General features: G+C 45.9%; 1 protein-coding gene across 1 annotated transcript in view; it reads right to left on the bottom strand.

The window, feature by feature from the left end:
- SNX29 (sorting nexin 29) overlaps nucleotides 1-14861 on the bottom strand; it is a 127634-nt gene that overhangs the window by 33981 nt on the left and 78792 nt on the right. Inside the window, 1 exon segment of the mRNA XM_048494183.1 lies at nucleotides 9150-9290. Coding sequence (XP_048350140.1) covers nucleotides 9150-9290 — 141 coding nt within the window.

Raw genomic sequence — 14861 nt, 5'->3', positions numbered from 1 at the left:
TCTCTGTTTGGGGACTTTCCTCTTGATCACACTCCTTGCAAGGAAAGCAATCTTTCTTCGTATGCATGCACACGGCTCTCCCTTTCCACCCCCAGTTTCCCAGTCTCCCTTTCCATCCCCACTGAAATGAAGCCTTCCTTAATTCCCTTGTGAAATGCCAGCGTGGTGAAGTAGTGAAGAGCAGGTGGATTCTAATCTGGAGAACCAGGTTTGATGCCCCACTCCTCCACCTGAGTGGCCGAGGCTCATCTGGTGAACCCGCACACCTAAGTTCCTGCTGGGTGACCTTGGGCTAGTCACAGTTCTTGGGAACTCTCTCAGCCCCACCAGCCTCACAAGGTGTCTGTTGTGGGGAGAGGAAGGGAAAGGAGTTTGTAAGCCACCTTGAGTCTCCTTACAGGAGAGAGGTGGGATATAAATCCAACCCCCCTCCTTCCTCCTCCTCCTCCTCTTCCTCCTCCTCCTGCTACTTCTTCATAGTATGCTCCTTGGGACAGGGATCTACCACCTTATCATGTGCAAAGCACCCTTGCCAGTGCTGTAAAAACAACAAGGCTAGAGTTACAGTATTAAAGACATGCAGGTTAGAACCACAAAACCTGGCTGGGTATGTTGTAAATAGGAAAATCAGGTCCTTTAAAATAACGGCGCCCCCTTACAAAATGAGAGGCAGTCGCAGCGCTGCTTACAAGACAGGGTATGCTGTATCTTATTTATGTAGCCCTTGGTGTAACAGCGCCAAGCTTGCAAGACAGGTGTCATGACACGGTTGTCCATAGTGGGCATGGCCGCCACCTGCCTTCCCCCCTTCTAAGAGCAGGCGTGGCAGGGTTTCTTAGCTATGCCCTTTCCTGGCCAGCCATGGCTGCCCCCGGAGATTCGTGGGCGCTCTTTATTTTAAAGGACTGATTTTCTCATATACAGTGTACCAAGTCAGGTTTTGCGCTTCTAACTTGTGTGTCTTTAATACTGCAGCCGTTTCACTCTAGCCTTTAGTATGTTTGTTATGCTACAGTATAATTTGTTGCATTTCCTTTGGGTTCACGTTTTGACATTCGTGTACGGTCAGGTGCGGCAGCTCAAAAAGGTTGTGCATCCCTGTCTTACTTGATTAATCAAAAGATCTCAATCCATTAAATCTGCATAAGAGTCTCGAAGCAACAGGGACTACCTTGGTTTTAGAAGATGCACATGGGAGGTGTAGGGGATAGCCTCTGAGAAGAGGCATTCCCTCCCACAGAAGACAGCGGAATGCTTCTTCTAAGATGCCAAATGCCGCCTTCAGTTTTGACGCTCACTGTGGTAAAAGTGGGCCCCCCAGGTAAGGTTTATAATGGATCCGACAGATAAATCAGCTAAATGGAGCAACCCTGTCGATTACGTATGTCATACTAAAGAACAGACTAAGTAAAGGCCCCTCAACTACCACAAGGGAAACAGTTGAAAAATGTGATATTAGGTGCGATAATTTTCTGAACAATGTACATTCTGTACATCTAATGCATTTTCCCAAAAAGAATGTATTTTAAAAGGAAAAGCACATAGCCCCCCATCACTCCACAAACCGCAATCTTCTGCTTCTTTGCCGACCGAAATTAGCTTTTTAGAGTGAGCTGAATGTTCTCTTTTGCCTTATGAGGGCAAAGGAGGTTCTTAAGTAAAGTCAACAAGGCAATAAACGTGACAAGATTTTCAAGTGCTTCCAGGCTCTTATTCACACTGATACAAGAGCGAGGACTACATTGCAATTCAACGTGACAATGCCATTAAAAAAAAGTACGGCGGCACATTACTGGGGAACACGTCTGCAAACCAGACACTTAAAAATTATTAGAATCGTTCTACTCTCGTTTGTTCGAGATATAAGGCAGTGATGTTTTTTCCTTTGCAAAGGAAGGTTAAGCATCAAGACAAAAGAAGTAGAGCTGACGGAGTCGACCTATTGATGTAGTTTCACATGCAGAGATATACACCTTCATGACGTAAGAATGAAAAGGTGAGATGCTTTCATCAAGTAGAACCCCTTCCATACCGAAACGGGGGATGAGCTGTGAGTCCACTCCAGAGGCGTTCCTCCCATTGGGCAAAGTGGGCAGTTGCCCTGGGCGCAGTCTTGTGGGGGGGCGTAGGTTCGTTTGTGGAATTTTTTGTATTTTCAGTGGTTTTTTCCATTTTTGGCCTGCAGGGGGCGCAGTTTTTAGGCTAGCAGCACCAAAATTTCAGGGATTCTTCGAAAGACTCTCCTGATGATATCACCCAGGTTTGGTGAGGTTTGGTTTAGGGAGCCCAAAGTTATGGACTCCCAAAGGGAGTGCCCCCATCCTCCATTGTTTCCAATGGGAGCTAATAGGAGATGAGGGCTACACCTTTGAGGGTCCATAACTTTGGACCCCCTGAACCAAACTTCACCAAACCTGGGTGGTATCATCAGTAGGGTCTCACGAAGATACTCTGAAATTTTGGTGCTGCTATCTTAATAATTGCACCCCTGACAGCAGGCACCCCCTAAATTTCCCCAGATTCTCCTTTTAAATCCACCCCTTCCTGCCAATGCTTGTTTTCTTTCTTTCTTTTATTCTCTCAATGCCTAATAAAGGTTATTATTATTATTATTAAATCCATCCCCTTTGGCATAGATTTAAAGAAAGAATCTGAGGTCCCCGGTTTAAACATTGATAGTGATGCTGTTTCAGGGTGGAGGAGAATCCACCACAAAAAGAGCATCACTTTCAATGTTGTTTAAACTGGGGACCCAAGATTCTCCCTTTAAGGTGGATTTAAAAGGAGAATCTGGGCTCCCTAGTTTAAACACCATTGAAAATGATGCTGTTTGGGGGTGGATTCCAGCATCACTTGTTTAAACTAGGGAGCCCAGATTCTCCTTTTAAATCCACCTTAAAGGGAGAATCCGGGGTCCTCTGTTTAAATAACATTGAAAGTGATGCTGTTTTCCCCAATTGGGGGGATTGGATACAACACTATAAAATGTTTTCATAGCAGTAATAAAACATTTCGAAAGCATTTTGAAAATGTTTTCAAAAATATTTCTGCTGTGTTCAGATTTGTAAGTTGGGGCATGTTCTACAATGTGATGGTGACTTTGAAACAACCTGGTGGAAAAAAAATAATTGTTTGGTTACTGTGGGAGAGGTTGGCCGCCCGTGGGAAGGGGGGGGGGCATCAAACTCAGGTTTTGCCCGGGGCTCCAGTTTGCCCAGGTACGCCCCTGGTCCACTCCGCCTTCTAGTATTCTGGTTTGAAATGCAGCCGTGTGAGAAATGTCCACTCTCGGCCTACTTTTCTCCAGGACATTCAGCTTCATCTTCTATCTTCAATCTACTAGTGGTTCCTGGCCCTTCGGTGATGCGGCTGGCCTCCAGGCGGGCCAGGGCCTTTACGGCTCTGGCCCCGGCCTGGTGGAACGCTCTCCCTCCAACTGTCCGGGCCCTGTGGGACCTTGGTGAGTTCTGCAGGGCCTGTAAGACGGAGCTGTTCCGCTGGGCCTTTGGAGGAACCAGCCGCTGATGGTGCCCCCCTTCCTTTGGCCCCCTGACATTCGGGCCGCCTGTCATCCAACGGGACTCGCCATCCCTCCCTTTTGGGGAGAGGATTTTGAAAATAGAACACTGGACGCCACTCATATTTTTATTGGTATCTATTATATATTTATGAGAGTCAGTTTTCATTGAGCCCTTAGGGGGAGGGCGGTCTATAAACCGAATATATAAATAAATAAATAAATAAATAAATTGTTTTTATCGCTGCTTTTAAATGTTTTAGCTATCTTATATTGTATTATCTATATGTTGTACACCGCCTGGAGCCCCTCGGGGATAGGGCAGTATAAAAGCCTAAGAAATAAAATAAATAAATAAATAAAATCTTCATAATCCAAGCCAAGGAAGGGTCTCCATTCCCATAGCTTTCAACATGACTCCCAAATTCTACCTTCCTACAACTAACCTCTTCCTTCACGTCCATCTCGCAGGTACTTCACGGATGGAAACGTCAGAGATGTAATCTTCCCAGGAAAAGGACCTTCCCGCTCTCCGCTTTGCCCTCATCGATAGCAAGCACACTTCTGCTCTACTCCAAAAGTGCCCACCTGTTCAAAGAGGCTGGAGACTCTTGGCATAGACAGTCCTGCAACTATTTGTGCAAATTTGTCCCCACTGAAAACTGCAAAGAGGGGGCAGTATCACAGTGATAACCAAGGGAGCCATTTAGAAGAGAGAAGAAGAGAAGAGTTTGGATTTATATCCCACCTTTCTTCCTGCAAGGAGACTCAAGGTGGCTGACAAGTTCCTTTCCCTTCCTCTCCCCACGACAGTATACCTTGGTGGGGCTGAGAGAGTTCCGAAGAACTGTGACTAGCCCAAGGTCACCCAGCAGGAATGTAGGAGTGCAGAAACACAATTGGTTCACCAGATACGCCTCTGCCACTCAGGTGAAGGAGTGGGGAATCAAACCCGGTTCTCCACATTAGATTCTACCTGCTCTTAACCACTGCACCACGCTGCAGAGAGTGCTCTCTCACACAACCAGCTTACGAGACCAACAGACGCCATGCAGCTGTTTTCAAAGCACACTGTTTGCTCCCACAAATGGGGCCTTGGATCTCTCCTCTCAACAGCAGCTGCAATGAAATCGGCCTCCCACTGATGTCCAGATCTTTCAGCGTCTCTTCTCAAAAACATCAGCACATCCGAAGTGCAAACTTCCCTGGAAGCGTAATTGCCCTCAATTACAGTTTAAAATATTAAATAATTCTCAGCCGTAAATTGCTTTCGTTAATACTTGTTAACTGCGACGTGATAGGATGTGAAGTACAAATGGCTGTCTTTAAAAGTCTGAAGCTAATGGATTGAAGAATCCCGTGCTGATAGGACTAGATATCAAACCGATAGAAAAAGACATTGGGTCAGGGTTTTTTTTTAAAGGGTTTTTTTTTAAATAGATGTGCATTATCACCCACATACATTTCGATGCAGTTCTTCTGGAAGCGACATACATTTTTGACAAAAACCATTTGCATACATTAGCTTTACGATATTTAATGAGATTTAAATGAGGCATGGAATATGAAATGCTGGAATAAATAACGCGCAAGGGGGAGAAATTAGAGATGGAGATGAACTTGCACAGGCGGCCTGAAGCCGAGCAGTTCGGCTGGCCTTCCTTCTCCCCCCCTCTCCAAAAGGCCACTGTTCAGATAGTTTCTCTCCCTTCATTATGGTAATAACATTCATTTATCCTCCGGAGCAATGCTGGGAAATTTCAAGGGGCGCTGAGCGAAAACCTGGGCCGCTTTGAACTTAAGTTTGGCGAAGCCACAGGAGGTTACAAAGTGCGAGCCCTTTTCAGGAGGTTAGACGGTGCGAGCCCTTTTCAGCCAATGAGAAAGCCGACTCCTCCGGGATCAATTACACAGACTGGGCTGGAAACTGGGCTGGAAATTAGAAAAGGAAAGAGAGGCTCCCCCAGGGCTCCAGCTTGCTTCCTGCAGAGTTGCAATGTTCCCTGGGTTCCTCTGTTCTACCTGGCTCTGAACTTCTGCAAACCTCCCCTCTGCTTTTCGTCCAGAGACTGCCTCCCTGCGAACCGATTCTTCAGCCTCAGCCAGCCTTCTGCCCAGAACAACTCCAGAGGTGGGGAGATCCAACTTCATTTGGGAAGCTAAAAATGACCAATGAGGTCTGCTCTCAAAAGAGTCTTCTGGACAGGAGGAATTATCTTACAGCTCTGCAGTTTTCTCACTTGGAAGCTAAGTGGGTCATTGCAAAGTCATTCTCTTCCCATGGGGAAAACACACAAACACACACACACACACACACAGAGAAAGATTCTTGTTTTCATACTGAATGTCACAATTTGGACCGTCATGGCTATCCTGCAAGTAAGACAGCATTGGTGTTAACGTCACCTTGAAGCGGCTTTCTACAGAACGAAACAAATGGCAAATGCAGATGTTCACCAGAAAAGGGAAGATTTGCTTTCATTTCAACATGCTCTTATGTGGGAAGGAAGCCCTCTTGGTACTGAAAATCTAAGCGACCAAAGCGCCAAGTCGGAAGCATGTGTAATCTGTAAAGCTGCCACAAGTGCAAACGAGGAATACAACTCACTTTCCTAACCTTCTTCCTGATCAAGCCTTCACTTGTGCTTTGAGTGGACTGTAAATCCCTCATGTCATGGGTTCAACAGACCAGGAAGTGAATAGCTCTCCATGGCTGCTCCCCAGGCTGGGTTTTCAGGGCAGGTTCCCGCTCCTTAGTTGAGCGTCTGCACAAAAACGCGCAGGGCACCTTGGCTGAGACTTTCTGCTCCAGCAGCTCTGCTGAAGCCAACATTTCCATGGGCTTCTCGTTCGCAAACGAGGGCACAAGAGTCCACAAATGGCCAACGAACATCTCCAAATGTGATATGAAGGATTCAATCATCGCAATTCTTAAATCCGAGAGATTCCCTGAGACCAAAGGCCCAAATTGCAACATTTTATAATTCTACCGTGCCTCAGTTTACAGAAGAGACAACAAATGGGGTCATACTACGCTAACAGATAGGATGAGGGATTGGAGCACCTTCCTTATGAGGAGAGGCTGCAGCGTTTGGGACTCTTTAGTTTGGAGAGAAGATGTCTGAGGGGGGATATGATTGATGTCTATAAAATTATGCATGGGGTAGAAAATATTGACAGAGAGAAATTTTTCTCTCTTTCTCACAATACTAAAACCAGGGGGCATACACTGAAAATGCTTGGGGGAAGAATAAGGACTAATAAAAGGAAACAATTTCTTCACGCAATACGTGATTGGTGTTTGGAATATGCTGCCACAGGAGGTGGTGATGGCCACTAACCTGGATAGCTTTAAAAGGGGCTTGGGCAGATTGATGGAGGAGAAGTCAATCTATGGCTACCAACCTTGATCCTCCTTGATCTGAGATGGCAAATGCCTTAGCAGACCGCGTGCTTGGGAGCAGCAGCAGCAGAAGGCCATTGCTTTCACGTCCTGCATGTGAGCTCCCAAAGGTATCTGGTGGGCCACTGCAAGTAGCAGAGTGCTGGACTAGATGGACTGTGGTCTGATCTAGGAGGCTCTTTCTTATGTTCTTATGACAGCAAAATGCACTAATCACATACAGTCTTATTTAGGAACGCACTTAAGGCAACCCCCTGGGGTTTCCAAGAGCAAGAGATGTTCAGAGGTGGTTTGACATTACCAGTCTCCGCACTGCAACCCTGACCTTCCTGGGTGGTCTACCAATCTAAGTACTAAGTGGAAATGACTCTGCTTAACTGCAGCGATCTGACAAGATGTGGCTAGCCAGATCAGGGCCAAGTGTAGACAGAAAGCTTGTTAATTGCAGGTGAACTGGAGAAAAACTGTGCAAGTGTGTTTCTGAACTGCAAAACAAAAATATTAGGAAACCTCTGCTAAGATGCCAGAAAGGAACACTTTATACATGCAACATCACCTCTGTATTGAAACAAAAGAAGAAAATTGTAACTCTGCTGTAATGAAAGATTCGCACTTCGCTAGACAACACAAAACAATTGATTTAAACATAGTTCAACTTCAAATAAATATAGGGGTGGGGAAAACACAGTGAATTCTAAGGTGGCAGACAACCCGAGAGCCGGCCAGTAACATTTCCGCTTCCTACTTCTTGATCAACAATAGTCTGGGGAAAGATGCTGTGGGAAGAGAGCCAGACTGGTGTGGTGGTTAAGAACGGTGGATTCTAATGGGGAGAACTGGATTTGATTCCCCATTCCTCCACATGAATGGCAGACTCCAATGGTCAGAGGCGTACCTAGGCAAACTGGAGCCCTGGGCAAAACCTGAGTTTGATGCCCCCCCATGGGTGACCACCCTCCCCCACCGTGATCAAACAATGATTTTTTTCCACCAGGTCGTTTCAAAGTCACCATCACATTATAGAATATTCCCCAACTCACAAATCTGGATTTAAAAAGAGAATCTGGGGAAATTTAGAGGGTGCCTGTTGTCAGGGGTGCAATTATTAAGATAGCAGCACCAAAATTTCAGAGTATCTTCGTGAGACCCTACTGATGATACCACCCAAGTTTGGTGAAGTTTGGTTCAGTGGGTCCAAAGTTATGGATCCTCAAAGGTGTAGCCCCCATCTCCTATTAGCTCCCATTGGAAACAATGGGGGATGGGGCACTCCCTTTGGGAGTCCATAACTTTGGACTCTCTAAACCAAACCTCACCAAACCCGGGTCATATCATCAGGAGAGTCTCCCAAAACATCCCTGAAATTTTGGTGCTGCTAGCCTAAAATCTGCACCCCCTGCAGGCCAAAAATTGAAAAAACACTAAAAATACAAAATCCCCCACAAACGAACCTGCAATTTTGTTGCCCACCACAAGGTGGCGCCCTGGGCAGCTGCCCACTTTGCCCAATGGGAGGAACGCCCCTGCCAATGGTGTACTGGATTTGTTGCCCTGCTCCTCCACATGAAGCCTGATGAGTGACCATGGGCTAGCCATAGCTCTTTCTGCAGCAGTGGCGTAGGAGGTTAAGAGCTCGTGTATCTAATCTGGAGGAACCGGGTTTGATTCCCAGCTCTGCCGCCTGAGCTGTGGAGGCTTATCTGGGGAATTCAGATTAGCCTGTCCACTCCCACACATGCCAGCTGTGTGACCTTGGGCTAGTCACAGCTTCTCGGAGCTCTCTCAGCCCCACCTACCTCACAGGGTGTTTGTTGTGAGGGGGGAAGGGAAAGGAGATTGTAAGCCCCTTTGAGTCTCCTGCAGGAGAGAAAGGGGAGATATAAATCCAAACTCTTCTTCTTCTTCTTAGCCCCACCTACCTCACAAGGTGTCTGTTGTGGGGAGAGGAAGGGAAAGAGTTTCTAAGCTGAGACTCCTTGCAGGAGCGAAAGGCAGGGCATAAATCCAGACACCACTTCTCATTCCATAGGGTGTGGGAATTAACACGTGCCTCCTTGGAGGACTGTGTCCTGTCCATAGGCTGTCCTGGCTTTCTGTACCTAGGGATTATACCCACCAGTTTAATATACATTCAGAAAATATCCAGCTGACAGCATTTATTTACTGAAACAGGCAGTTTCAAATGGGCATTTTCCCACCTTTAATGCCTTCAACAATGTTTTCGGTTACCTTGTTTCCAATGGCCTTTTTTGGTGGAAAATGAAAACTTCTGACTTGATGATACTTCGATTGCAATTTCTGGTGGAGGCATCGGAATTCTGTGTATCTCCGATAAACGTTCCACTCGTCGTCTTTTATCCTGATATATACCTGTTGGGGGGAAAAGAACAACTTTCATTAAAGATACAGCAATCTCAACGTATATTTTTGTCGCAGCTACCGTACGGCTGGGAGCCAGCAGGTTAAATCAACAGCAAATCGTTTTCACAAATGTCATTTTTACCTGACTAATCTGTTAATTAAATTATCAAAATTGGTTTTGATCCGCTGAAAAGGTATCCTGATTAACTGGGCAGCCCAGGTTAATTAAGATAAATACTTTAAAAACTTACAGATGGCACTTGCTGTTCTAGGATTCCTTGTTGTCTCTTGCACAGGAAAGAATAACTTTTAGAGGAGGCTTGCTTTGACTTATGCATCATCTTAGAAACAGAGTATTTTTCCCCCTCCAAGTTGTTTTGCCCCCATGTAAATATATGCAGATTTAATCAATTAATTAATGCATGATTAATCAATTATTTTTCTTTAAGCAAGTGACAGCACTAATTATATTTTGGCACAGGCGACCCAATGGCACACACTGCCTCATTTCCACTAGATCTGAGGGAGTTTGTAGGGAGATTCGTGCTGTTTTCGTTTGCACAAAGCAAATGGCATATTTCTTGGGGCACTCTAGATGTTGCTGATCGATATATATGAGAACTGACAGAAAAATATTGGATTCTAAGGAAGCAACAACAAGAATTAGTGACAGGGCTGATCACATATGAAATGTTTTTAATTCGTCTCAAGTCTGCCCCAGATCTGTTTTTGCACAGCCAGGACTGATGGAGAATGTCTCATTTCAAGATATTCTAAGCTCTCCTAACCTTCTACTTCTTGACAGCTCAAAATTCCCCAATTGCTGCAGTGCAGCTGTTGTTACAAATTCTGTGCAGTACTGATTTGGTAGCGAAGATATAATGCAGAGCCTCTCAGTGCCGTACTGTATTACATTTCTAGCTCTTCTGCAAGGGAAGGGAAAGGTGCTATAATATACAGTCTGTAACCTAATTGCAAAATTCACATTTTCCTCTGTGTGGATATATATTTGTTGGGGGGCATGAAGAATCACAAGAGGGGAGCAATTTGGAAACCCCCCCCCCCAATTCTCTCCCTCCAGGATTCTATAAGTTGTCAGGTGTTTGAGCAAATAACAAACATAAAGACATGCTCTTTTCTTTAATTGGCTCTCAGTCATTCTCGACACTGTGTGTTCCCTGAGTAAGCTTGGTCAAGGTAATTTAGAGGGGGGGTGTCTTTGGAATTTATGAAATCACATTTTTATGGATATCCAAGGAGAGTCTTCTCACATATATTTAAAAACCATGCTTTTTTTCTGTGGATGGTTTGGTTTAGATGAGGAGGTCCTATGGTCAGATGAGGAGGTCGGAGAAATGATCTTGGGAGATCCTGCCTATGGGTTGGGTCCAGACCAGACTTCCCAGTGACAGAACGAAATTTTCTAGTCAACCTCATGACGCCCATAAGTGACTACTCGTGATGGTATGTAAACCAGCTAGAATAAATCCTGGAACTCTGGGTGAAACACAAGGATGCTAATGCGACATGATAAAACACTGGTTTCCCACAATGCTTTTGGCTTTTGTGACTTCATAGCAAGTGCTGCCTAAACTGCCTGAGCCCATTTGCTGATAGTCTTGGTCAGCATTGTTTGCTCTGACTGGCTGCAATGCTGCAAGGTCATGGCCAAATGCAATTACAACCGTGATAACCTTGGTCAAAATTAAATTGCCATCAGAAAGACCTCGCTTAAAAGTTTAACACAACATAACCATCACTTCACTGGGCTTCAAAACACCAAAACTGAACAAACACAGGATAACACGCAAGGGGGGGGGAGCCTGTGTGCAACACACCCCGTGAAAAGTAAAGTACAACGTATGAGAACCCCACGCAGGGCTAGGAGGGAAACAAAAACCTTTACAATGAGCATAGGCAATTCTTTAACAGAGTGAGAGTTTTGGGATGTATATCCCCCTTTTCTCTTCTGTAAGGAGACTCACAATCTCCTTTCCCTCCCCCTCCCTACAACAAACACCCTCTGAGGTAGGTGGGGCTGAGAGAGCGCCAAAGATCTGTGACTAGCCCAAGGTCACCCAGCTGGCACGTACTGGAGTGCACAAGCTAATCAGGTTCACCAGATAAGCCTCCACATCTCAAGTGGCAGAGCAGGGAATCAAACCTGGTTCTCCAGATTAGAGTGCACCTGCTCTTAGCCACTATACCACGCTGGCTCTCTGGGAAACAAGTTCCCTGCAATGCTTTTATTACTTCTGGATGATATCCCCTTACAATTTTAAAGTACAAACAACAGTGCAAAGACCTCTCAAGGTTGCAGCCATGGACCTCAAGCAACGGTTGTTCTCTCTGCTGTTTTTTTTTAATTAACCTGCCAAATATGCAGACTACACAGTCTAACAGCCCTTCAGCCTTGGCATGGAAGATGGTGCACGAACACAGCACTTTTTAATTAATTTTTTCCAAATCCTCATTCGTGCTTAGAAAACCCCCTTATGTGGCAACTGTCGACTTCCTATCACTCGAGCTCCAAGTGCCTAGATTGAAAAACCTGTGTTGCTAGTGAAGGCAGAAGCCAAAACCCTGAAACAATGTTCAGATTTTGCTTCTCTTCTGCCTTTTGCAATTATTTCCCCTACGTTAGCAGACCAGGTGCTCAGGAGCAGCAGCAGCAGAAGGCCATTGCTTTCACATCCTGCCTGTGAGCTCCCCAAGGCACCTGGTGGGCCACTGTGAGTAGCAGGGTGCTGGTCTAGATGGACTCTGGTCTGATCCAGCAGGCTCTTCCTTATGTTCTTAAGGCCATTGCTTTCACCTCCTGCCTGTGAGCTCCCAAAGGCACCTGGTGGGCCACTGTGAGTAGCAGGGTGCTGGTCTAGATGGACTCTGGTCTGATCCAACAAGGCTCTTTCTTATGTTCTTAAGGCCATTGCTTTCACCTCCTGCCTGTGAGCTCCCCAAGGCACCTGGTGGGCCACTGCGAGTAGCAGAGTGCTGGTCTAGATGGACTCTGGTCTGATCCAGCAAGGCTCTCTCTTATGTTCTTAAGGCCATTGCTTTCATCTCCTGCAGGTGAGCTCCCCAAGGCACCTGGTGGGCCACTGCGAGTAGCAGAGTGCTGGACTAGATGGACTCTGGTCTGATCCAGCAGACTCTTTCTTATGTTCTTAAGGCCATTGCTTTCACCTCCTGCAGGTGAGCTCCCCAAGGCACCTGATGGGCCACTGCGAGTAGCAGAGTGCTGGACTAGATGGACTCTGGTCTGATCCAGCAGGCTCTTCCTTATGTTCTTATTTCTCCTTTTGACTGTAATAGACAGGATGCCAACCCCCTCCCTTTCCCTAATCAGTTAAAAAAAAGAAGAGAAATCCCATTTTTCCCCACTGAACTCCACTGCAGAGAAAATCACAGTGTTGATGAATCATGTAGTTCTGCGTTACAGATTAAGCGGTAACCTGTTGTTAAGTAATTAAGGTTCCTAACACACACTGTAAATTTTTTTTAAAAAGATGGCAGAAATATTTCCTACATTCATGGCTAAAGGCTTCACTTTAATTAAAGAAAAGTGCCTTTTTGAAACCAAAATAACCTGAAGGATTACCAATGGGGACCTCATAACGGTGATTTTTTGCTAGAGAAGAAGAAGAGTTTAGATTTATATCCCCCCTTTCTCTCCTGTAGGAGACTCAAAGGGGCTTACAATCTCCTTGCCCTTCCCCCCTCACAACAAACACCCTGTGAGGTAGGTGAGGCTGAGAGAGCTCCGAGAAGCTGTGACTAGCCCAAGGTCACCCAGCTGGCGTGTGTGGGAGTGCACAGGCTAATCTGAATTCCCCAGATAAGCCTCCACAGCTCAGGCGGCAGAGCTGGGAATCAAACCCGGTTCCTCCAGATTAGATACACGAGCTCTTAACCTCCTACGCCACTGCTGCTCCTCTATAGGACTCTATATTTTGGTTTGAAGGGTCATGTTGCATTTTTCCTCTGTTTTGGTGCAAGTATCGTTATCTCGACAGGAAGCAGTTTGAGCAAGCCCCCCCCCCCCCAATCTGTATATTTCTACTCATTTAAAAAACTATATGGAACTGGCTGAGCACCAAGCCACGTGAGTTTTTTTAAGGTGCCTGTAGAACTGGAAGGGGCCACAGAGGCCATCTAGTCCAACCTCCTTCTCAATGCAGGATCAGGCCAGAGCATCCCTGACAAGCCGCTGTTTGAGGACCATCACTGCGGGGGGGCTCACCACCTCCCTAGTCAGCCGGTTCCAGTGTTGAATGACTCCTACTGCCTCAGAGTAGTGGCGCAGTGGTTAAGAGCAGGTGAACTCTAATCTGGAGGAACCGAGTTTGATTCCCTGCTCTGCCGCTTGAGCTGTGGAGGCTGCTGCTGCTGCTCTTCCTCCTCCTCCTCCTCTTCTTCCCTCACAGCAGACTTTCTACCCCAGCAGCAGTTCGAGCCAGTTAGTAATAAGGCACGCATGAAAAGGCCAGCGGTCAAAGAACAAATTAGGCTATCATCCGGCTGGGACGCATGTGTAATAGTAATAACCTGATGACAATTCATTTGTCACTGACGGTGTTCGGTTTCAAACAGCAATAAAGCACAGCGGCGTCCATTAGGGGGCCTTTTCCAAGTCATAAAGACCCAGCGATTAAAAATGAATAAATCTTAACATTTGGCCCCCGATACAGCCAGCAGGAGGTAGGAATTAAGAGCAATTAAGAACTCTCCGGCTGCCAAATCAATCCCACTGCTTCTTCGGAACTGAAAACCCTCCCTTCGTTTCACCGACTTTCAAGTTTGTGCTTCTCTAAAAGTCTGGTTAAATAGTTTAAACAATTCGTCAGATGCAGCCTCGTCACAAATCATAACCCTGAAAAATAGTCGGATGTAATGTTATTTTGTTTTTAAATGAGGAGGAGGAGTAGTAGTTTGGATTTATACCCCACCTTTCTCTCCTCTAAGGAGACTCAAGGTGGCTTACAAGCTCCTTGCGAGGTAGGTGGGGCTGAGAGAGTTCAGAGAGAACTGTGACTAGTGCAAGGTCACCCAGCAAGCTTCACGTGGAGGAGCAGGGAAACAACTCTGGTTCCCCAGATAAGCCTCTGCCACTCAGGTGGAGGAGTGGGGAATCAAACCCGGTTCTCCAGATTAGAATCCGCCTGCTCTTAACCACTACACCACGCTGACTCTCATGATGCTATCTGCACGACAGGACACATGGCTTAAATACAAAGGCTTTATAAGCCTTTCTTGGTATCTCTTTTAGAAAATAAGGAAGAGGTCATGGAAGATCCCAAGTCCAGTCCCTGATATTTCTGGTTGAAAGAATCAGGGAGTAGGAGATAGGCAAGGCATCTCTCAGAAGCAGTCCCTGTAGCCAGAGCAGCCAAATATCTACCTCCATAGATCAATGGTCTGATCGGTAGAAGATAGCTTCCTGTGCTCAACGAAGCAAATCATTTGAGCATCGGGAGAAAACTAATGTAACCAGCACAGCTGATTTTTTTAAAAAATACGCCGCAGAGGCATTAAAAAAAAAGTCACACAGGAAAAGAGAAGTCAGATTTTTAGACGACA

Source organism: Sphaerodactylus townsendi, linkage group LG04 (assembly GCF_021028975.2).
Source record: "Sphaerodactylus townsendi isolate TG3544 linkage group LG04, MPM_Stown_v2.3, whole genome shotgun sequence".
Lineage (NCBI taxonomy): Eukaryota > Metazoa > Chordata > Lepidosauria > Squamata > Sphaerodactylidae > Sphaerodactylus > Sphaerodactylus townsendi.
The sequence above is the reverse complement of the archived record's forward strand: the minus strand, read 5'-3'. Positions and strand labels throughout refer to the sequence as shown.